General features: G+C 39.3%; 2 protein-coding genes across 2 annotated transcripts in view; both read left to right on the top strand.

The window, feature by feature from the left end:
• LOC311612826 (protein S100-A12-like) overlaps positions 1–24,522 on the top strand; it is a 266,221-nt gene that overhangs the window by 181,470 nt on the left and 60,229 nt on the right. The gene's annotated exons all lie outside the window — the stretch shown is intronic.
• SPAG17 (sperm associated antigen 17) overlaps positions 1–24,522 on the top strand; it is a gene marked incomplete at its 5' end in the record, with an annotated part of 126,495 nt that overhangs the window by 86,400 nt on the left and 15,573 nt on the right. The window contains 14 exons of the mRNA XM_084866518.1: positions 4,615–4,790; positions 6,197–6,314; positions 7,023–7,201; positions 9,210–9,369; positions 12,542–12,759; positions 13,483–13,609; positions 15,021–15,175; positions 15,664–15,852; positions 18,089–18,234; positions 18,344–18,474; positions 20,029–20,156; positions 21,878–22,060; positions 23,219–23,332; positions 23,851–23,896. Coding sequence (XP_084722644.1) covers positions 4,615–4,790; positions 6,197–6,314; positions 7,023–7,201; positions 9,210–9,369; positions 12,542–12,759; positions 13,483–13,609; positions 15,021–15,175; positions 15,664–15,852; positions 18,089–18,234; positions 18,344–18,474; positions 20,029–20,156; positions 21,878–22,060; positions 23,219–23,332; positions 23,851–23,896 — 2,070 coding nt within the window. The remainder of the gene's footprint in view (positions 1–4,614; positions 4,791–6,196; positions 6,315–7,022; positions 7,202–9,209; positions 9,370–12,541; positions 12,760–13,482; positions 13,610–15,020; positions 15,176–15,663; positions 15,853–18,088; positions 18,235–18,343; positions 18,475–20,028; positions 20,157–21,877; positions 22,061–23,218; positions 23,333–23,850; positions 23,897–24,522) is intronic.

Below are 24,522 nucleotides of genomic sequence, written 5' to 3'. Positions count from 1 at the left end.
CTTGAAGGGTCAGAATATATGTGGATGTGCATACATATATGTGTGTGTATGTGCATAGACATACTTATGTAATATTTTATACATAGAAAATAACAGCACTTTGAAATAGCATTTATTATATAGAATCTTATAATCACACTAGAAGCCTGGTGCACAAAATTCATGCAAGGAGGGGCAGTGTTCCTCAGCCTAGCCTGAACCCTCTCCAATCTGGGACCCCTCAAGGGATGTCCAACTTCCCATTTAGGCTTGATCCAGGTAGGGCCTAAATTGGAGGTAGGACATCCCTCTCACAATCCAGGACTGCTGGCTCCCAACTGCTTGCCTGCTTGCCTTCCCGATTGCTAACCACTTCTGCCTGCCAGCCTGATCATCCCCTAACCACTTCCTTGCCACCCTGATTGATGCTTAACTCTCCCCTGTTAGCCTGATTGCCCCTAATTCCTTCCCCTGCAGGCCTGGTCACACCTAACTGCCCTCCCTTGCAGGCTTGGGTCCCCCCAACTGCACTTCCCTTCAGGCCTGGTGATGCCCAATTTCTCTCCTTTGCTGGCCTGGTTACCCCTAACTACCTTCCCCTGCAGGCTTGATCGCCCCCAACTTCCCTCCCTTACAGGTCTGGTTCCTCCCAACTGCCCTCCCCTGCTGGCCATCTTGTGCTGGCCATCTTGGGTTCACATGGGAACAGCCATCTTGTGTGTTGGAGTGATGGTCAATTTGCATATTATTCTTTTATTAGATAGGATAGATATATAAGATCATATATACACACATATATATTCCAATTATCTTTGTTAACTAGCCCATGAAAATAAGTTCATTATTTAGTGCCAAAGAAAGCATGGTTTGCCAAGGAATCCTCTTGATTTTCTACAGAATAATATTTCTATGAATCCTGCAATTATGGAACTATTCAGTGTGCTTCAGAACATTAGGCTTAAAGGAGCCATTCACTGGATATCTTGAAGGATTTCTTTATTCCACTTTTAATAAACAAATTTTCCAACTGGAAGTTATTTCCTTACAAACCACAAAATAATATGTTGCTTTGCCAGTAACTAATTAGAAAATATTGTGGGTTCCCATGAATTTACAGGGATCTAACCACAACAGATTTTTTTTTTAAGTTTTAGAAAATAAAAAGATAATCCCTATGCTATATTGCCTTAAAACTGTGTAGATCATGGTGATTTAAGGATCTGCCTTACTATGGACTTCCGTTTCTGCAGACACACATTCCCGTGGATGATTATAATTCAGGGCCTTGTATTGTGCCAAATATTGTAATAATCTAGTGAGTTAGAGAGCCCATTACATTGTTAGTATTTTTGTTTTGTTGGGGGGATTGTCTTTTAATTTTGTATTTGGTTTGTTTTTAAACTGGCAGTTGGAGAAGTCATTTAGTCCCTAATATTATGTATTAAGCTTCATTATCACACAGTCACTAAAAAATCCTATCCACTTTAAACATAGGTTATCATTAGTTTACATTCTACTCTCTATCGACTATGTTGTTGTTGTTTCCTGGTTTTCTTATTCTTAATTTAATCTTTAAGTTAATATATAATTATTCCATTTAAAACAAATGTTGCTAATTTCAGGTGATAAATACAGCATTTGGAAATGTTTATAGTATGGATAATAAGTAATATTTTGCTTACTGTGTATTTAAAAAGTTAAATGCATTAGTTTTAAAATATATATATTATAAGTTCCTTAAGGACACATATAGTAGCTAATATTTTAGAGCTTTTACTTGCTAATCGCTATGCAAATTTTCTATTCAATTATTCCCCTTAACTGGATATATTCAGTTCTTCAGAGCCTGCTCATCTCACCTAACTGAACCTTTATGCCCATTAATGAGTAACTCCCATTTACTTCTCCCCACAGCCTCTGGCTACCACCGTTCCGCTCTGATGGAGTTTAACTGTTTTCCATCCCTCATGCAGTATTTGTTTTTCTGTGTCTGGTTTAATGCCCTCAATCATGATGCCACATATTGTAGAATTTTTTTCTTTATAAACACTGAGTCATATGTATATGCCACATTTTATTTATCCAGTCTTCTGTTAATGGATATTTAGTTATTTTCCCATCTTGGCTACCCTGTTCCTTTTGTGCCTGTTAGTTTCTTGAATGAACTATGCTTTCTCTTATCTGTAAACTGTGCTTTTTTTAAAATCTATAACATACATCTCATGCTGTGCCACTTGCTCACAGCACATTCTCCTGCTACATACACCACCGCTTTCAACAATTAAACTTCCTTCTACACTTCAGGTCTCAGCATACAGGTTATTTGCTCAGAGAAATGCTGCACAGATCAGGCAGCAGTAGCATGTGAACTGGGGTTTTAGACATGAGTGAGAATTCTAGGCAAAGAATCAAAGGCAGGGAATTCTAGGTGCCAGGAATCGTATGTACAAACTCTGTAGTATAAAGGCACGACAACTTTATGGAAAAGCAAACTATGCAGTAGAGCAAAAGTGTAAGTAGAATGAAGGCATGTGTGTTAGATAACCTCTCCCCTGGGTTCCCACAGTGTCTGTACTTCCCATCACAGGCTTAACACACAACCTTGTACCCAGAGGTTTCTTCTTCTGAACTTCCCATTAGTTCCTTGTAGTATCACTCGTCATTGGCCTCCCAATTTATGGTCCATAGTACTAGGAATTCCATCAGTATTTACTGAAAGAGTAACTAGATGAGAATGAGAAGGAGGAGTTTCCAGCTGCCTGTAACTGGATGCCATTCGCTTGATTATATGCCTACTCTACTTCTAATAAGCCAGGCAACTTGCTGACATAGCCACTAAGATGAATGAAACCATGATACCATTACTCAAAGAATTACTTGCCTAATGGGAAAAGAAAACATAGAGAAATAACTGAGCCAGTGCTAGAAATTATGCATAAACATAGTACTGGGAACAGTTACAAAATACTTCAGCCAGAAGGTAAAGCATCTGAGATGGGACTTCAGAGAGAAGGGGGGATTATCCAGACAAAGCAACAAGGAAAGGGAGTCCCAGGCAGTTAGAGCCATTTATGTAAACACTCAGTGTGTGAAGGCATGGCATCTTTACAGAACAGTGAGAAGCTGAGTGTGACTGGAGTGGAGGAAAGTGAACATTGCATGCCTGGGATGAGTAGGTCTCTAAGTAAGGGACAGGAAGTTATACAATCAGATTTCATTTTAGGAGCATAATTTTAGTGACATTTTGGAAAGTGAACTGACATGGTGGTATTGGAGGTGCTGGATGCCAGTTAGGAAATTATTGCAATAATTAAATACAAGAAAATGAGACTCTGAGCTAAGGTGCTAAGATTGGAGAGAAATTTCTGAGGGCTTGGTGACTGTCTGGATGTATAGGGTGAATCAAAAAGAGAAAATGTGAATGATCTGGATGTCTAACTTGGGAATAGGGTGTGTGGTTAGTCGTGGCATTGAGAGGGGTGCCCAGCTTGGGAGAGGACAGACTTATTGAGTTTGAAATGTGTCCACTATCACCACCAGGGGGAGATATCTAATAAGTAGTTGGAAATAAGGATCTGGGGCTGAGAAAAGAAAGGCCAGTTCTCCAGAAGTAAATTTTGGAGTCATTAGCAAGTACATAGATGGCAGTTAGAGCCCCGGTCCTGAAAGGGCAATCATGAAGAAACTCAGCCCTGGCGAGCATTACAACCACAGGTGATGTTTCACAGATATAGATGCCTGGGCCTCATTGCCAGAGAGTCTGACCCATTAGGTCAAGGTGGGGATCTGAGCATTTGCTGTTTTTGTTTTGCTTCATGAGTAATTATCATGGACAGGCAGAGTTGAGAGCATCTGTTGCATAAGGATAAGGGGAAACACTCTGAGACTAGCAGCATTTAACAGATTGATAAAAGAGGAAGAATCAGGAAAGGAGACTAAAAACAAAACTGACCAGAGAAAGAAAAGGAGATCCAGGTGGGAGTGTCAGCCCGGAACCCAGAGGAGGACCAACCAACTTCAACATGTGAGGAGTGCTAGAGGCTCCCGGCACAGCTTCTCCTCAGATCAGCTCTCCTTTTAGAATTCTGACAATTTTTAAAAACCCAAATAAGACCAATCTGCTATGAGAAGTCTTTTACCATTTCAGCTAGAAATTGTCTTTCCTGAATGTCCTTGTTTGTGTCCCTTATCATGTTACTATTTAATATGACCTTGTATTAAAGGTATTTGAGTGCACATATTATTTTGACTATTTTGGCTTCGTAAGTTCTTTTATATATTTTTTATTTATCACTACTCCACATATTTTGTATTGAGAGTCTCTCAATAAATATGTCTCAATTAAATGAAGAGATGGTTACTGCTCTATCAACATGCCTTTAAAATGTAGATGGGAAGGCAAGAACATGTGAAACAATGACTCCATCAAATATATCACTGTATTAAGTACCTCAAATATTTCATCTATAATCCTGATTTTCAAATCAACTACATTATGCCTGAAATCTGTCCAACTAATAAGTTATATTCAGCAAGGTAAAAATTGTTGCCAACTTGTATAAATAAATGAGATGTAAATTTTATTTAATAAACATATGTAATATGAATGTCTGATTTCCTTGTTTCTTCGTATAGAGGAAAAGGACCCTGGCTTGGAAGCAATATTGAATATCCCATCAGCACTTCTTCCAACAGTAATTCCTGTCATAGTGCCAGTTCCTCAAGCCAAAGGGAAAGGAAAAACAAAAGCCAAAGAAAAACCCAAAGAATCTATTAAAGAAGAGGAGCGCCCAAAAGAAGAAGAAAAAAAGGTGAATGGACCTTGCCATGGATTCTAAAGCATATTTCTTCCTCAATGTCAGCTCTTTAAAAATCATGAATTACATCAATGTATTTAAACTTTCCTGTCTTTCATGATTCCCCCATCTTTCACAATTGCTATTTTTAATATCTAAGAATTCTTGAATTTTTCCCATAGTAACTTTTAATTTATTGATTGATTGGGGGGATGAGGGAGAGGAGAGAGAGAGAGAGAGAGAATCTTTTGCTCCAAAGTTGATTGTTGGGTACATGGCCATATTTATCACTGAGAACCCCTTTCCTTTCTTGGTGCCCTGTCTGGTCAGATGATAAGGGAGAAGTCTTATGGAATTTCCTTCTCTGAGGTGAGATTATAATATTCTACACACCACTGCAATTTCACTATGACGATTCATTTGCTCCTCAAGTCTTTCCATTGTTTGTAATAAATAATAAAAGACTAGTTAGAATAAACTGAAGATCCAGCAATGGGAGGTCAGTGGAATGATTTTAGTGACTAAGAAAAGAAAGCCAAGTGGAAAGACAGAAATTATTATCATTAGGGATTGGATGTGTGCTCCAGAATAACTTTCATTCCAGAGCACACATAACCAAGTAAGGTGTTCAGGCATAGTTGGCATAAAATTACTGAGTATTTTTAAATAGACACAACCAAACCCTCATTAATTTATAAATAGTTTTTTAATTATCTATTATTTTCACTTATTTTTATTTAATACAAAAGCAAGTGCTCATTATAGAAAAATAAGGATGCATATCCTGATAGCATAATGTCTCCAGAATTAAAACTAGGAATTGCACAAAAAAATGTATCAGGGAGGTTGGTCTGCCCTTACACCTACAATATGCAAACAGAGGCCTCTTTCAAAATCTAATTCAGGCCCCGGCTCTTCCATGACTTTTTTCCTAATTATTAGCATATTGAAAACTCCCTTAATATATATATATATATATATTTCAGAGAGGACGAGAGAGGGAGAGAGAGAGAAAAGTATCAGTGATGAGAACCACTAATTGGCTGTCTTCAGCACTCCCCCTACTGAGGATCAAACCCACAACCAGGGCATTTGCCCTTGATTGGAATCTAATCCAGTTCCCTTCAGTCTGCAGACTGATGCTCTATCCACTGAGCAAACCAACTGAGCCGTAAACTCCCTTTTCTGAGAAAAGATGTATCAACAATTTGAGTACTATTTAACTGTTTCACATATCTGTGTGCCATTCTACAAGCAGGTTGTAAGTTGCATAAAGAGTGGAGATTCATTATCCTTGCAAGACCCTCTAGTCTTGGGCAAGTCTTATCTTAAGCAGTCAGCAAGTTTTTGCTTAGTCATAATAAATCAATAACTAATTTATAAAAGTATGAGCAATTATTCACATGCAAAATTATTTACAGGAAGAAGTAGAACCAGAACCTGTTTTACAAGAGCCTGTTTTTGTTCCCACCTTCCCAAACCTAAATGTGTCTTGCCCTAATGGCCTCCTGGTGACCTTCATTGGGAAAGAGTTAACAGGTGAGCACTAACTGGGTGAGGCAGGGAGGCAAGGGGGCAAAAAGTCATAGAGAAGACAGTTAAATCACCACTGAAATTGTGTATTCTCCTGCCTATTATACATACATGTTGATAATGATATAATAAATACAATCCTATCTAATAAAGAGGGAATATGCTAATTGACCATCACACTCTTACAGAGATGGTGGAACCCACAACCAATAAGGAGGAAATATGCTAATTGACTGCCACGCCCTCAAAAATGACACTAAAACATAAACAAAGTAGCAATACCTTCATCAGGGTCAGCCTTGCACATAGGGAGAGAAGGTCACAGGAGTGATTTCTCCTGGGGCTCCAAGCAACCAGGAGGCTGTAGGGAAGCATTGTGGGCATCCAGAGTTTACTCTCAGGTGACAGAAAAGTGACATCTAAGGCAGCATTCTTTTACTTCTTTCCTAATTTTGCCCTTAGATGTCCTGGACTTCATTAGAGAGAATGACTTATACGTGGAGAAGGTACCTATTAATTCAGTGAGAGTAGATGAAACTTAATACATTTGACAAAGGCAGCAAAGAACCAGTACTCTGGGCCTCTGTCATATATGGCAACTGCCCTATTACTTATATATCGGCAAAAGAATAAAAATTAAAAACTAAGCAAGGAGAAAAAGTCCAAGCCACACAGCATTGTCCAGTTCACAGTAGGCTTCTTTTTTTCTTTAAGATAAATATGTTCCGGATGAGGAGCCCACTTGGGACATCATAGTCCGACAGAGCTACCCCCAGAGGATGAAGCACTATGACTTCTATAAATCGGTGCTGCCCCCAGAGGAGCAGGAGGCATCGAGGGTTATCACCAAGCAAGGCACGGTGATCAAGCACATGCTGGATGGATCCACACAGGTAAGAGGACGGGAGATAAAGTACTCTTTTCTGCTGAAAGTAAAATACAAACAGGCTATGGATAAGGAGCAGTACTGTGACCTAGAAGAGGAACAATTCATTTGAAAATGGAATGACACTTGAAAATGACAAATAAAAAGGAGAAAACACACTATCTGTGCCATACAGGATACAAATAAACGTATCATTCTACATATGATTCAAGATTGTAAACTGAACCCAGTGTTTATCTTCTCTCCCTCTTAAAGCACCTTAAAATACTAGAAAAAAATACTTTTAAATAGCAAGTTCATAACTGTACTGGAGAACAACACAGTGTGTCATCAGTGGATCAGAAGGCTTAGAGAATTCCTAAAAAATTCAAGTCAGATGGAATTCAAATGATGGAGAAACAAATGCAAAGTTTAAAACATATTATAAACAAAACCACTGAATTTTTTTTAAATGGGAATTTTAATACAGATATTTCACAAATGGAGCTCTGAGCTCAGAACCCAGGGCAGTGCCCCAGGTAACTCACTGCTACCTGGAGGGTGAGACCAGAAAGCCATGTGCCCTGCTCCATCCCTCCCCAGGAAAGAGCGTCCTTTGACCAGATATGGCACCAAGAAGGGAAAGGGGTTCTCAGTGAAAAATATGGCCATGTACCCCAAAATCATTTCTCTCTCTCTCTCTCTCTCTCTCTCTCTCTCTCTCTCTCTCTCCCTCCCTCCCTCCCTCCCTCCCTCCCTCCCTCCCTCCCTCCCTCCCTCCCTCCCTCTCTCTCTCTCTCTCTCTCTCTCTCTCTCTCTCTCTCTCTCTCTCTCTTCTCCAGCCCCCAAAAGTCAATACATTAAAAGTTGTTAAAAATTGCTATGGAAAAAATAGAGTTCTTACGTATGAAAAATAACAATTGTGAAAGATGGAAGGGGGAGGCTGGATTATGAAGAATAGAAAAGTTAAAAGACATTCCAAATGAATCTATATGATAAAATTTCCAGAAGGAGAAAATAATGAAAAACAATATAGTAAAATTTCCTAGAGCTTAAAAAAATACTTCATATTAAAGAGGACTACCAAGTACCAATTCAAAGATTATTTAAATACTAAAAGCCTGATGCATGAAGATTCATGCAAGAATGGACCTTACTTCCCCGGGCTGCTGGCACCGCCTTCTCTCTGGCCTGAGCCACCTTTCTGCTCCAGCCCGGAGCCACCTTTACACCTTCCCACACTGCCCAGTGGCCCAGAGTGGCTGAGGTGGTGTGGAACTCCTGTGTCATCGCCATGGTGTCCCGCCCTGCCCCTGGCCACTCAGAGCCTACATATGCAAATCAACCCACCATCTTTGTTGGGTCAATTTACATACTCCTGATTGGCTGGTGGGTGTCGCGAGGTATGGTCAATTAGCATGTTACTCTTTTATTAGGTAGATGCCATAGTATAAATTTAGGACTGCATAGGTAGACAATCCCAAAAGCTTCCTGAGGAAACCAGTTATATCTAAAAGAATTAAGATGGACTTCTTATTAGCAACACTGTCAGTTCTTGTTCTGTTGTTTGGGAGGCTATCAATACTGGTACTGGATAGAGTATGTATCAATAGTGCCTCTGGATATAATGTATACTATCGATACTGATAGGATCTAAGCATTTTAATATGTGATAAAGTTTTAAATGTAGTCAGAAAAATTGAAACTGGATAATTTCCCAATTACATAGGGGAAGGGTGAATAAGGGGAAAACAATTTTAAAAAGTCAATCTAATAAAAGACAGGAAATGGAAAGAAAACAAATAGCAGAGAAGGTAATGAAAAGCAAAGTAATATGTTTGTGCTGGTTATTAACCTGTAGACTCTGAGTTCCAAATCGACCCTTCTGCCAGATGTTTTGTTATGCTGAGTCTGGAAGTCTGCAAATAGCATTTCTGAGGATTCATTTTAACCTATTTCAGCTTCACACACACTGTTAATTGTTAACCAGACTCTTCCTTGCTTCTGAGAATGCTGGATTTATGCTTTTCCTTCAGATTCTTTTTGCAGATGGCGCTGTAAGCAGTAGTCCCGATTCAGGGCCTGTTTGTCCTCCTATTGAAATGTCAGTAACCCCTCACAGTGGAGACTTGTTCGACGTGATTTCTCAGCAAAAGTCAGAAACAGGACCATCAGAGATTGTCATCACAAAGAAAGGTAATAACCAAAGCCTTCATAGTGGTTTTAATAGATTTTAAAATACAGGATGGAGCAAAAGCAGGTTACAGTTGTTTGTATGGAAAATAATACAATAATTTAAAAATAATAATACAATAATTAATAAACCTACACTAATAAAAGAGAAAGATGCAAATTGGCCATACCTCCACAATCCCCACCAGCCAATCAGGAGTGGGTATGCAAATTAACCCAACAAAGATGGCGGGTTAATTTGCATGTACAGGCACGGAGCAAAGACTGAAGACTCCAGCCTGGGTGAAGACTAAAGACTGAAGACTGAAGAGGCTTAGCTTCTCCTTTGCGGCCAGAGCAGAGAAGCCAAGCCTTGCTGAGGCTGGAGCAGAGAAGCCTAGCCTCCAGACTTGGCCTCTCTACTGCGGCCGGGATGAAGGCCTGGGTCCCATGTGCTGGAGGAAAACCAGTTCCAGCAGCCAGGGGAAGGAAGGCCTATTGCACTAATCTTTGTGAAACAGGCCTCTAGTAATAATATAATAGTAAACTTTGTTTTGCATTCTCACAACTGTAAACCTTCCTATGCCCTACCCTGTATTAAATCAGCTAATTCTCATATCAACCTTATGAAGTACATATTTTAATAATCCCAATTTACAGATGAGGAAACTGAGACACGAGACACAGAGAAATAACTTCCTTGAGGTCTCTTAGCTAGTAAGTGGTAGAGCTGGGATTTGCATCTGAACAGCTAACCCCTGATCTGAGACCAAGATTTACTTAGTCTTTTTTTTGTCAGTTTCACACATCTCATCATAGTGCCCTGTAATCTTGGTTGGAAGCCAAGTGAATTCTTTTTTCAGTAACTCAAACTTTAGTGAAGCAGAGTTTCCTTTGGTGGTAGCAGAAAGCCCCTGGTAGAAGGGAACTTGAAGGCTCCCCATGGCTTTCAAACTTCCCAGCTCAAGGGCTCCCTCTATTGTTGACTTGAGGACTTGGCGTACAGGTGGTCTGTGTAACCTCTTCTCTAACTGCCCACCTGGTTCCAAAAGGCTTCTGCCTCCAGCAGGTGTACTCCAGGTTTCCTCACAGCCCTTCCATCTGGGGCCATGGTCGGCAAACTGCGGCTCTCAAGCCACTTGCGGCTCTTTGGACCCTTGAGTGTGGCTCTTCCACAAAAATACCATGGTCTGGGCGAGTCTGTTTTGAAGAAGTGGCATTAGAAGAAGTTTAAGTTTAAAAAATTTGGCTCTCCAAAGAAATTTCAATCGTTGTACTGTTGGTATTTGGCTCTGTTGACTAATGAGTTTGCGGACCACTGATCTAGGACAATGCATTCACTTGTCTTTTTTTTTTTTTTTAACTAATGTGTTTTTAGGGAAATTTTAACTTTAAGTTAAAGTGAGAGAAAAGTGAGCAGAAAGCACAGTACAAGGAGTTCCCATATACTTCCTCTCTTCCTGCCTCACAATGTTCTCTATTTTTAAGGTCTTGAAAGTATAGTATATTTGTTACAATTGATGAGGCAGTATCGATACATTATTATGAACTCAGGTCCTTAGTTTACAGTGAAGTTCACTTTTTGTGTTGTACCGTTCTGTGAGGTTTCACAGAGGAATAAGGCCATGAATCCACCATTAGAGGGCACACAGCAAGTTTCGTCACCCTGAACATCCCCTCTGCTGCACTTCCTCATTCTTCTCTTCTCCTCCACCCTGAACCATCCCTCACAACCACCTTTCATTGTCCCTGTAGTTTTACATTTTCTAGGTCATATAGTTGGAATCCTATAGTATGTAACCTTTTCAGATTGGCTTATTTCAGTTAGACACATACATTTAAGGTTCCCTCTGGGTTTTTCATGGCTTGATAGTTCATTTGTTTTAATTAACAGAATAAGAGTCTATTATATAAATGTGCAGAATTTTTTTTTTTATCCATTCATGTTTTGATGGATATCTAGGGTGACACAAAAGTAAGTTCATGGTTGTTCATACGAAAAATAATTCAGTAATTAGTAAGTTAATGTCATAAGAATAAACTCTGTGTTTCACATGCTCACAGCCATAAACCTCCTTTTGCCCTACCCTGGATTGGTGATGTCCAGGGTTTTGGCAATTGGGATGAAGCTGCTTTCACACATTTGCATGCAGGCTTTTATATGAACACTAGAGGCCCGGTGTATGAATTCATGCATGGGTGGGGTCCAGCCAGCCTGCTCTGATCTGAGTTGAGGTGCTGATCGGGGATGGGGCTTGCCAGGGGGAGGGGCCGAGGGCGGTTGGCCAGCCTGCCCCTCCCTCTGGTCAAACTCCTGGTCAAGGGGACAATTTGCAGATTAGCTTTTTATTATATAGGTAAGATGTTTTCAGTCATTTAAATAAATATCTAGGAGCATATTCTGTATATGTTGAGCTTTTTAAGAAACTGCCAGACTGTCTTCCAAAGTGGCTATATCATTTTTGCATCCCCACCAACAATGATTGAGAGCTCCTGTTGCCCACATTCTTGTCAGCATTTGGTGGTGTCAGTTTTTTTTGTTTGTTTGTTTTGTTTTGTTTTGGATTTTATCCATTCTAATTGGTGTGTAGTGATATTTCATTGTTGTTTTAATTTTAATCCCTAGTGATATGTTTATTTACTAACCATATATTGCCTTTGGTGAGGTGTCTATTGATACATCTTGCCCATTTTTAAATTGGGTTGCTTTCTTAGATACATCCATGATTAGGTGTTGTATTTTACCAGCACTTCCTAAACCTGTCATGAAAGGACTGACCCCTGGCACATTCGAAGTCTTTCCTCTGCATTTCGCTCAGGATCCTGCTCCATTCATCTTAGAAACTGCCCACACAAGTTTGAAATTGAAAAGCGTGATCCAGGAGATATAAACTATAAACAAGACTCAAAGTGTACAGAAATTGGCCAGAATAAGTATGATGTCATAGAGAGTGAGTTGTGTATATGCACATGTGTATTTGGAGGAAGGTGACAAGAATCCAGCCAAAGTTCAAGTACCAAGATTAAGATATTTATGACCTTATATTTTTATAATTTGAGAAATAATATAATTGACAAATAATACTTAGAATTTCTGTGCCATAATGTTTTTTTTTACTGAACCAAAAAATGAATGATTCATATCATTGATATTATAGTAATATTGTTGTGTTTGATTTTACTTAAACTTCTGCAGGAAAAGGTCACAAAAATCAGTCCTCAGTGTTACACAAGAGTGAAATCCATGAGCCTCCCACAGAAACGGTTCACATCGTGACTCCTATAGAGACTCATGTGGGCACCTGGTTTACAACCACACCTGAAGGGAACCGGATTGGCACCAAAGGATCAGAAAAAATAGCAGACTTGGCCCCATTTTTATCCTTTCAGGCCACAGATCCTGTCACTGGCACGGTATGGCAAACTGTTTATATTGCAAAATTGCCTACATCGTGAGAATTTTGAAACAATGCCTGGCAAATAGTAAATTTTCAATAACAATTTTTTGAGTAGCTAATAGTGGGTGGGTTGGTGGGTAGTAGGGTATATAGGTGGATGGGTGGATGGATGGAAGGTGGATCTTTCTCCCCAAATCTAAAAGCATTTTGCCATTTATTTGACCAGCATAGAACATCATATAACACTAATTTTTGAAATGGAGACAGGTCATGAATTTTCTATACCACTCTTAAAACATATGATTAATAATGTCATATATTTCCTTATGTTGAATGCATTTGTGTATATGCCTTACCTCATAGAAATAAGGGCCTATGCCTTATTCTTACTTTTGTGTGCACCTATGTGAGTAGAAGGAATTTGTTCATGATCCTTTATTTCAAAGAATTTAATATATTTAAGGAAATACTCACATTAAAAAATTCAAGCCGAAACTGGTTTGGCTCAGTGGATAGAGCGTAGGCCTGCGGACTGAAAGGTCCCAGGTTCGATTCCAGTCAAGAGCATGTACCTTGGTTGGGAGCACATCCTGCCTTCCAGGTTTGTTGTAAATAGATAAGAAAAAGCTTCCACTTATAAATACATCACCAGGCATTGATGGTATTCCCCAGGGTGTGAAAATGAGCGCCCTTGGGATTGGCCACTGACCAAACGAGATGCTTGCCTTTGTGTGTCCAGGTTATGACCACTCGGGAGGACAAGACAGTCATCGTGGAGAAGCAGGATGGCACTCGGATAGTGGACCACGCCGATGGGACCAGAATCACAACCTTTTACCAAGTTTATGAAGAGCAGGTTCCTTTGGGTAATCAAGAAATAAGTATGCTTTTATTTTTTCCAAGTGCGTGACAATTTTGTAAGTCTCCAGAATTTGATAGGCAGATGGATAGCAGCTCTCGTGAGCATGGGTAGTAATAGTGGCTGTTCCATTTTCATCTCCAAAAACTTATAGTCTGCTTTGGTGACAACTAAAGGTTAATAATCATGACTCAACTGTCCTGACAGTAGCTTTCAGACTTGATTTCTTAGCTCTTTAAGGAATCAAATTTGAATAAATAGTGAACTCAGCGAGGCCCCCGTTCAATTCCGACCCATACCTGTCTCCCAGAAAGGCCAGCTGCAGCTGCTAAGCAGCTGGCACCTGTTCAAAGACTCCAAACCCCTCCCAGCCTTTCTAACCTACATCTGAACAAGATTTTTAGAGAAAAGTTATCCCCCGACTTTCTTTTCTTTAATCCCAGAGTTTATTTGTTTCATGCATTAAATTCTTCATTGCCAAATTAAGTGCAATAAAATTGGCAAGTATGAGAGAAGCGGAGCCTTTATGTCCCACTAGACAGAGTAATAACTAAGAGTCACTTGGGAGGGCAATTAAAAATATCTAGGAAATTGAAAAGGTATCTATCATAGGATGCACTAACTTCACTCCTGGGTAAATATAGAAAAACATTCTATGCATTTATACAAGGAAATAGGTGCAGAGTGCTATTTACAACGCTGAGTATAATATTAAAATATTGGAAAGCATGAATGTCCATCAACAGCATAACAGAAAAATAACATGTGGCATATACTTACAAAGGAATACCATATAGCAGCTGAAAGGAAAGAAGTGCACACACAATATACATGTACACACATATATGTATATCAAGATGGCTAAAGTTCTCAAAACAAGGCTAAGTAAGAAAAGCAGTTGCAGTATGATACAGAGTAATATATATATATATATATATATATATATATATATATATATATATATATCACTTGCCAATTTAAAGCATGAAAAATATTATACATTGATTTTGGTACACATATTTATCTAAAAGTAAACAAATGGATTGCAAGAGAAGGGAATAAACTGAGAATACATTCTTATGTACATATTAACAATGTTGAAGCAAATATAGAAGAATATTAACAAGTGCAAATGTTGATTGAGTAGTTATGCTTTTCTTGATGTTTTCAACTTTTCAAAGTAAAAGGAGTAGTGGGAATTAAATGGCACACCACACTAGGTCAGAAAAGTTCCTCTGGGAGCATTGCTCTACATTGCCAGGGAGGGGCCTAGGCATTCCTGCTTTGCGGAGTGAGCTCTCAGCACTCAGTCTCAACTTCCGGTCCAGGCAGCAGGGAGACAGGAGCAAAATCAGCAGGTAGCTTGTTTCCCTATGTGCGCATGCTCTCAGCTCTGCTTACCATACATTTGCCCACAGATGGTGGTCTTCAGACTGTCACCAGGCAGGTGAAGTGCATGCGGATAGAAAGTTCACACTATGCCACTGTCATCACCAACTGCGAGGACAGTAGATGTTGCACCACCTTTGGGGATGGGACATCTGTTATTGCAAAGCCACAGGGAACATACCAGGTAGGTTCTGGGAGGGGGGGGGGAATGGAAGGGCAAAAAGGAGTGCCAAAGGTAAAAGTCCATTCAACTAAGAAAGCCCACTGCTCCAGGGCAGTGAGCATGCCTGCCATGTGGACCCTCTTGGAGATGTCTCCTGCCCAAGATTATAAAGGGTTCATCAGTTTGAATGGGACCACATGTTTCTGCTTCAGTAAAATGTTTTTATTGTTTTATATTAAACATCTGAAATAAGGTGCATCAATTACTTGAAAGAAATAGTGAAGTAGCTAGATGAAATATGAGGACTCCCAAGTTAGATGCTAATTTTTCAGTGTACCTTCTGATCAGGTAGTCCTTCCCAATTCTTAAGTCCTCTCTTGGATTTTCTTCCTGGGAATACAGTTTGTGGCAGAGATCTGTGAATCATTTTTGTCCTAAAATTATTCTCCAAAGTCCTCAATTTGGTTAAGAAATTTTGAATAATTTCTCTCTTTCTGATACCCTTCTAGGTGTTACCTCCAAACACAGGCTGTCTCTATATCAATAGGGATTGTTCGGCTATCTATTGCCATGAGTCGAGCAGTGATATATACCATCCTTTCCAAAACCGTGAGCAGCTGAGAGCTAGCATGTACGTCATGAAGCACACCTCAGAGGTTATCTGTCAGGTCCTGGACCCGGAGGGTAACACCTTTCAGGTAAAATGTATCATTAGTTTGGAAAGAGAGGCTGTGGCTTTGCTTTTAGATATTACATATGAGAGAGCCTCCATGTAGCTTTTTACCTTAGCAGCTTCAGGGTGAGTTATCAACTACCTGTCAATACTTTGGGCAAGCGGTAGTGAATGTCAGTATCTCTGATTATCAAATGTGCTTGCATAGGGGATAGAAAGCCCAGCTATTGGGATGGTATAAAATGCTAGACCCAAGTAATTAATTAGAACAGAGTGGATGAAACAGTGGGTAAAACTAAACATCTATAAACAATGCAACAAAAAGGGATGGTGTGAGAGTGACTGGTTTGTGTCCAGAGTAAAGTAAGAGCAAAGGCATGGACAGCAGGCATTTTAAAAGGCAGAGAATCCACTGTGAGCATTTCAGTCAGTGAGGATTCTGTGGGGATGAAGATAGGGAGGGGGGTACCTGGAGGGGAGTTTACCTACTCGTACAGAACTCTACCTTCTGTTTCTCTGTCTCCCAAAACCACAATTACCCTCTTGCCTCTAGGCCAGGCATTGGCAAACCCTGGCCATTTGTTTGTATGAGCTAAAAATCATGTTTATATTTTTTAGTGGTTGGGAAAACATCAAAAAGAGAATAGTGTTTGTTGACACATAGAAATGACAGGAAATGCAAATTTCATTATATATATATATATATATATATATATATATGCCTAAGTGACCTTTAAGACTGGTCCACCAGTTACTATGATGTGCATTGATGTGCACTGACCACCAGGGGGCAGATGCTCAATGCAGGAGCTGCCCCCTGGTGGTCAGTGCTCTTCCATAGCCAACCTCCCACAGTCTCTCCCCAGCTGGCTGGCCCCAATTAGCCCCATTCGGGACTGGGTGAGACGGTTCTGATCAGCCTCTACCTCTGGCCAGGCCGAGGAACCCCACCTGTTCACAAATTCGTTCACGGGGCCTCTAGTCGCTCTATAAGGTTGTACTAGAACACAGCCATGTTTACTGGCCCATGGCTCCTGGGCATGGAAGGGTAGAATTGAGTAGTTACAGCATAGGCTCTATGGCCCACAAACTATAAAGTATTTAATATCTGGCCCTTGGGGGCCAGGGAGAAGGTTTGTCAACCCCTCCTTTAGGCATTTATTTTATTTATTATTTTTTCGCCTCTCACCCAAGAGTGGAATTTTGTGTGTTGATGGTAAAGTTATTTTAGATTGAGACAATACCACAGAATCCCCAACTTTGTTTTATTATGCAGACAAGCCCTGATCCAGCTTTTTTTTTTTTTTGTACTAAATAAATAAAGCTCTTCACAACATGAGTTCAAGCTCCTAACAAATTTAAGTTTACAATGAATTGAAATTGAAGTTGAAAGCCCAGAACTTCTAGGTTGAACACGTGTCATCAGGCCAAGCCTTCTTCTAGGTGTTGATGCTCTTCTTAGCCATCCTCTATGGTGGTCTTTCCGCCTGGATGGCACTGCTTCCTGGAAAAACCCAGGCCTTATCTAGACAGTAGTGAGGGCGAGCACATTTCCTCTCATATTGATACTCAATCTGTTTCCCTAGGTACTCTATCCATGCATCTACTTCTGTGCGTGGAGTCACAGAATATAAACCTCTTCCATGCTATCACTCTTTTAATCTTTCAAGATAACTAGTAGCACATTACCAGTCTTTCCTCCATATTTAAATCCCAGTTCCTTGAACTGATGCTCTGAAGAGAAGGTTTGGAGTCTTCCTAGTCACCTTCGTCAGGGAATTTCTAGTTTTTCTAGTTTGTTTTCACAGTGTAGATGTGGTTTGTGAGTGAGCATGTGCTATTAGGTTTTCACTTTTATGCAATTTGTACTTAGTGAGAAATATATAAAAGCCTAAGCTATGACCGGAATGGCCAAATGACCAGAACAACCGGTCAGCCAGTCACTATGACACACACTGACCACCAGGCGACACAGATGCTCAATGCAGGAGCTGCTCCCTGGTGGTCAGTGCACTCCCACAGCCAACGTCCCACAGCACCACCCCTTGCCAGCCAGCCCCCCGATAGGCCCTGATCGCTGGCCAGGCTGAGGGACTCCACCTGTGCATGAATTTGTGCACTGGGCCTCTGGTAAATAAATAAAAATCCCTGATTTTCTGAGAATACAAAAAATCATCTATTTTCTCAAGTGTAATCAGCAGAAATTTAAGCTTTATGCCATTTTTTTTTCCTTTCAATTGCTAATATTCTTTGTCCCTTAGGTCATGTGTGATGGTAGCGTATCAACTATGGTACCTGAAGTCAGTTTGGAAGATCATTTAGATGCAAGTCCTGAAGGCTACGACAGTTTATCATCTGCTCACCTTCATAAGAATCATTTGCAAATCTTTGGTGAACATGTCCCCAGGTAATACGATAAAATAAAAAAAATACAATGACTTTTATTTTTAATTCGGAGTTCAAGGAGCATTTTAACTGAATATGTCAAGTGATTCAATTTTTATTTCTTCCACTAGGTTTTTTGTTGTCTATGCTGATGGATCAGGAGTAGAACTTCTTCGAGACAGTGACATCGAAGAATACCTGTCCTTGGCATACGGAGAACCAACTACCGTAGTTCTTCAAGAGCCGGTGCAGGAGCAGCCAGGTAGGAAGCCTACCTGGCTGGAGCTCACTGTGTCCCTTCCCAAACGCTCACCTTTCCTAGCCAGTCCACGCTCAGGCCATCTCTCTGCTTTTTCCCTTTGCTCACTTTTCAATTCTACTTTTGACCTGGCTGTGTCAACCTATATATACAGTTATTTGTGCTCAGATCAAGATTTATCTGAGCATCAACCTATGTGAACTGTGGAGGACGAGTCCCTCTCCTACCCATATGCAGATTTGTATCTGTGTTTAAGTATGTTATGTGTGTACCTAGGTTCCCATTATGTGTTTGTTTAATCTTGGTAGGAAAAAAACAAACAAAGAAAAGTGAGATATCCCCTGTAAGTTCATTTTCTGTCATTATGAAGGTGTTACCTTAATGAATTTAATAGAATAAAAAGAGAAAGTACATTTGATGTGTGAGTTAGAAAGACAACTTGAAATATATTATATTTTTTGTCATGTATTCATTGGACATTTATATTATTTTCAATTTCAAAAAAAAAGTCTGTGTGTGAGTAAAGATTAGAGACACATATTACATTAAGTTTGAACCATCAGTGTATGTAATATGTGTATTTAAACAGATATAAACTTGCATTTTATTTGTGTACCAAACTAATGTGCTAGGTCTAAGTTTATGTGGGTGTTTTAATTTTTTCTCTGGTTGGTAGGATATATTTTGTGCTGGTTTATGAATATACCTGCATCTGTATGCAGTTAGATCTTTCAGTGTATCAGTGCACATGCTCTTTGTGAATGTGGATAGCGGGGTGCTCTCACGGGTTATACAGTGTGTGTGTTGTGGAACTGTGTGAAAACAAGAATTCAAATTATATTTAACTAGCGTCTACTTGATAACCCACCATGTGCCAAACACTGGCTATTAGGGCTACAACGGTGAGCTATGAGAGCATGGAAGGCTTCCCTGAAGACACTGAAACCATCAGCTGGTGGATATGTAGGAGTTCATTAAGATAGGAGGGAGCGCTATCATGGAAGACAGAATACAAAGCAGGACGCATAAAACACTGGAGAAGATGGGGGGAAGGTCATAATACCTGAAGCTCAGAAGGGACAATGGTGTAGGGTGAGGCAGGGGTGAGAAATGTTAAAGACTCAGTTTTATCCTCTGAGCAATGGGAAAATAGCTGGAATCATGGCTTAAGGTGATCAGTCACCCTGACTGCTGGGAGGTTCACTCACAGATTAGATATGGGCAGAAAAGCTAGTCCTTGCTACAATCCCAAATAGGATCGCTCGGAGGTGACAGTGGAAAGGGAAGAGTGCTGAACTCCAGAAATGTTTAGTGGTGGGATGGATAGAACATGGATGTGAGTTTTGAAAGACAATGAGTACTTTCAGGTTATCTAAGTACAGTCTGTAGGTCCTACAGTGACCAAAAGCCACCTTTCTTTTTAGATCTTAAGGCCCTTAAGCATCATCGCTGTGTCTCACTTATTAAATAGTAGTTGTTGAAATTAGTGAATGCCCATTGAAATCTCCAGAATATTTTGATGGAGAAATAACCCTCTGATGACTCTCTTTCAACAAGGTGCCCTCAGCATCACTGTCCTTCGCCCTTTTTGTGAAGCATCGCCATGGCTGATGAAGAAAGAGCTCGACACAGTTGTTCCTCCGAATCTTCAGTCGAGAACTTGGGAGACATTTCCCCCAGTAGAGGTATAACTTTTCTGGCTGAAAAGTTACTACATTTGCATATCCATCCCTAAATGGACCAGAGTCTTAGGTCTTCTCCCATATATCCATATATTTTCATTCTTATGTAAGTTGTGAATGGGCTTATGGAATTTTATATATGAAGACTGACCAGCTCATCTGTTTTACTTCTTTTACCCTACACTGCAAGCTTGGACATATTCTCATAATATCAAAATATTTACTCTGAGGAACCCATGTTGCAGCTTTGCTGTCATGGAATTACTGATATGCAATTTGTTAGTTTTAATGCACAATTTTAGGTCTTTCACCCTCCTTTTTTTTTCTTAGCTTATTAATTCACATTAAGTTCATAAGAAAAATGTGAAGAATTATTCACAGGGATGTATAACTATAATGTTTAAAAAAATAAACATTGTAATTGGGTCACAGTAGAGAAGCCCCCACCTAAAGTTTTTTGTTGTTGTTGTTGTTGTTGTTGTTGTTGTTGTTTTGTTTTAAGAATGAAAGAAAATATCTTGAGTAAGAATCTTGAAGTCCTGAATATCACAAGATTTTCCATTTCATCTTGCAAGCTGTTTAAATAATATGTCCAGCTTATTGTCAGGTGTTAAATTATTAAGTCAGTGAAGGCATTGATAAGATGATCAGAGAGAGATACTAGTGTTAAGTGAAGAGGATAATGTTTTGAATTATGATTTTTGCTTTCCTGAATAATTTTGTAATAGCAGGGGCATAAATAATGAACACTTAAGGTAACAATGAGCTCCTAGCCCTATATTTTAATTTGGTGGCTATAATCAACATGGTGAATGAAGATGATCTGAATTCTAGTCCTGATTCTACCAATCAGGGATTTGGGACAAGTCACACTGGACCTTTACTTCCTTATCTAAAAAAATGAAAGGACACACCGAATGGCTCACTAAGGCTATATATCCAAGTTGAAAGCACTGCATTATGACAAATAATATGCCACATCTGAAATGAAAGAAAGCAGTTCAGTCTCTTCCTCTGCGATTCCTGTAGCAAAACACCTGGTGGGAGTTGCCCAACGCAGAAAAGACTCTGATTGGTCGTCACTGACAAGGCAGTGAACACCAAATAGCAATTTAAAAGGAAGCACATCAGACACACTGCTGGGCTTAGGGCATCAAACCACTCCACTCCTGAAAACAGAGGATAGTATAGAGGTGAGAGTCCACTCTAAGGCAGACATTTCTGCTCAAGAGATCCTCAAAGATTCATGCTTATTCTGGAGTGAGCTCAAAGACCACTCACTCAAGTCTATAGATGGTTTCTCTCATTAAGTCAATATATTCATGGAACCAGAAAGTTAAAGATTGCTTTATTCCAAGTGTCTGGCTACCTGTGGGTATCAAAGGATAGTCTCATGCATTTGGCCTAAGGTAGGCTGTAGCCACGTTGCCATGGCACAGCACTGCTTGGCACTCCCCTAGGTGCCATCCACAGGACATCATGCAACAGGATTTTAAAACATGCAGATTCTCAGTAACACATATAAAGAGGAAAGCTTGCCCAGATTTGTTATCAAGTTTTCTTATACTTGTGAAACTTTTTGAGAATAATGATATTTATTTACTTTTTTTTTTTCCTATGTATTCCCTAGTAGTGGTTCCTAGCATAGTGTCTAAATAATGAGAACTCAGTTTTTTTAAATGTTGATTTCTTGTGTGGTTGTCTTTGCTTTGTTTTGTTAATAGAAAAAGACTCCAGGACCTCCGTTTGGCACTCACATTTGGAAGGGCCTGAACATTGAGGCCAAACAGCTAGTGAGCACCCCGGCCCCGATAGTCAAGAGCCCCAGTGTGCTACAGATACGCCAGTTCATCCAGCACGAGATCATAAAGAATGAGGTGAAGCTCAAGCTACAGATTTCCCTTAAGGTAACGGAATCCAGGTAACCTAACCTGACCCAAAAGAATCAGGAACAGGGCAATCATTCCTCTTGGTTTGCCGAGGAACCTGAATGAATGTAATAGATGAGTGCCAATCTTCAGGAGGAGGAAACTGAGAGGTATAAAATGCTAAACAAGTCCCATAAGGTGTAGGAAGTATTGAGATCCCAAAGATATGGAGAAGATAAGTAAGTTTTATACATGATTGTCATATAGACTCCTCACTTCCTAATATGTGGAACACTAGCCTGGTGACCTCTGGAAAAAGTAGAATTGCATATTAATCTGAAATTTGTCCATGAAAAAACACTATTTTGGTTTTTGGAAATGGCCTGAGAATTTTTTAAAATATATTTTATTGATTTTTTTTTTTACAGAGAGGAAGGGAGAGGGATAGAGAGCTAGAAACATTGATGAGAGATAAACATCCACCAGCTGCCTCCTGCACATCCCCTAATGGGGATGTACCCGCAACCAATCTACATGAACTTGACCAGAATCAAACCTGGGACCCTTCAGTCCACAGACAAACGCTCTATCCACTGAGCCAAACCAGTTTCAGCAGGCCTAAGAATTTTTAAATATTTAATTAGTTGTATAAGCATATCTGTAACATCTCACTCTCTAGTATGTTAAATTTTAGAACAGGGATCATATGTGCTTTGATTATGGGTCTCGGGTACCTAACATAGAACAGGAGACAATTATTTGTGAGAAAAGATAAAATATTTATGGAGAAAGTAAAGTTTGTTCCTCTTGGAAGCAAAGATATGCCTAAGCAACTTAAATTCAAAGATAGAACTATAAAGGTTGTCCCTGGAAAGGACTCTGAAGATCATCTAATCACCTGTGTCCTTTTTATTGGTGGGGACAGTGGAGCATATAGTTAGAGGCCACATGTCGTTATAATATCCTATGGCCATAAAGCTTTGCTTTTGTACTTTTCAGATCTTTTCTTACTAACATTTTAAAGAAAGGTCTTTCTACATTGCTTGCCCAGTAACTGTAGTGGCTGGTTATTGTGAATTTATATAATATATTCTTAATCTCTTTGTGATATTCCGAGTTGATGTTGCATAGTTTGGTGTCTCTCTCTCTCTACCTTATTTCTGATTTATGTTGATTCATTTTATTCTGATAATTTAGGATTATATAAACCATATCCTAAAGAAAGAAGATGAGCTACAGGACATGACAGTTAGAGATTCCAGAACTGAGGAGGAGAGAGGCAACGCCGCAGATCTCCTCAAACTAGTTATGGTGAGACAGAAAGTTTCACACACCACTCATTGTCCCTGCTATTGTTCCACTACTAGGTGCTCCAAGACAAAATACTATAAGAAAGAGCTTGCTTCTGCCATTTCTGTGAAGCATTTTCTCCTTCCTTATAATTTCTTATTTCTGTGGAAATCTGTCTTCTTATACATTGAACTTTTCAATTTTTTTAAGGCTCTTTCTTAAATCACAAATAACTCTGAAAGCTCTTAAAAGAAAAGTTTTTATTATCCTAAGAGAAATTTATATTCTTTGAAACATTGAATGAGTTAGTGAAGGAAATAGGAGGGAGGAAGAAAAGGAATTTTGTACAACTTAAAATGATTTTTAGAAATTTGTTAAGTGAAAGAAGTGACTAAATTCAAATATTAGTATAAGCATTAAAAATAATTAATTGTACAGTAGTTTTCATAAAAGATCAAGTTGATCATATAAAGAATGCTTATAAACAAAGTGAATTTTGTGTACAATATAATAACTAAGGAATTTTATCTTTATTATAGTCTTTCCCTAAAATGGAAGAAACTATAAAAAGCCATGATACTCAAAGTAAGTGCATTTAATATTTTTTGCACAATATTTACATATATGAAACACACATACACACACACACACCATATTGTATCACATTCACACCCTTAGATTTAGATCCTTTGTAGTTTTTGTTTTTTTGTTTTTCCTTTTTGGAAAGAAAATACAATTTCAATAAAACGGGTACTTTTTCAGTGCTTCAGACACAATTAAATTCAGTCAGGTAGATACTGATTTCCCTAATAACATGTCACTATGTTTCCTTTTTTAAAACAGAACATTTTTATTGATTTCAGAGAGGAAGTGAGAGGGAGATAGAAACATCAGTGATGAGAGAGAATTACTAATTGACTGCCTCTGTAGTCCTGTTATTGGGGATCGAACCCACAAATCAGGCATGTGCCCCGACTGGGAATCGAACCATGACCTCCTGGTTCATATGTTGATGCTCAACCACTGAGCCATGCCAACTGGGCACTACGTTTCTCATTTCGTCCTCTAGGAGGGTACTGCATAAACATTCACTGTTATAGTATAGCTTGTTCATGGAAATTCTAGTAAACACTTGATGGATTAAAGAAAGGCTCTTAGATAGTATCTCTAACGAGTCATTAGGTATTGTCTATGGTGGTGTGGTGTTGTAA

The sequence above is a fragment of the Pipistrellus hanaki genome (genome assembly GCF_964339955.1).
Source record: "Pipistrellus hanaki genome assembly, chromosome: 18".
NCBI classification, from domain to species: Eukaryota; Metazoa; Chordata; class Mammalia; order Chiroptera; family Vespertilionidae; genus Pipistrellus; species Pipistrellus hanaki.
This window is presented reverse-complemented; position numbering and strand designations above follow the sequence as displayed.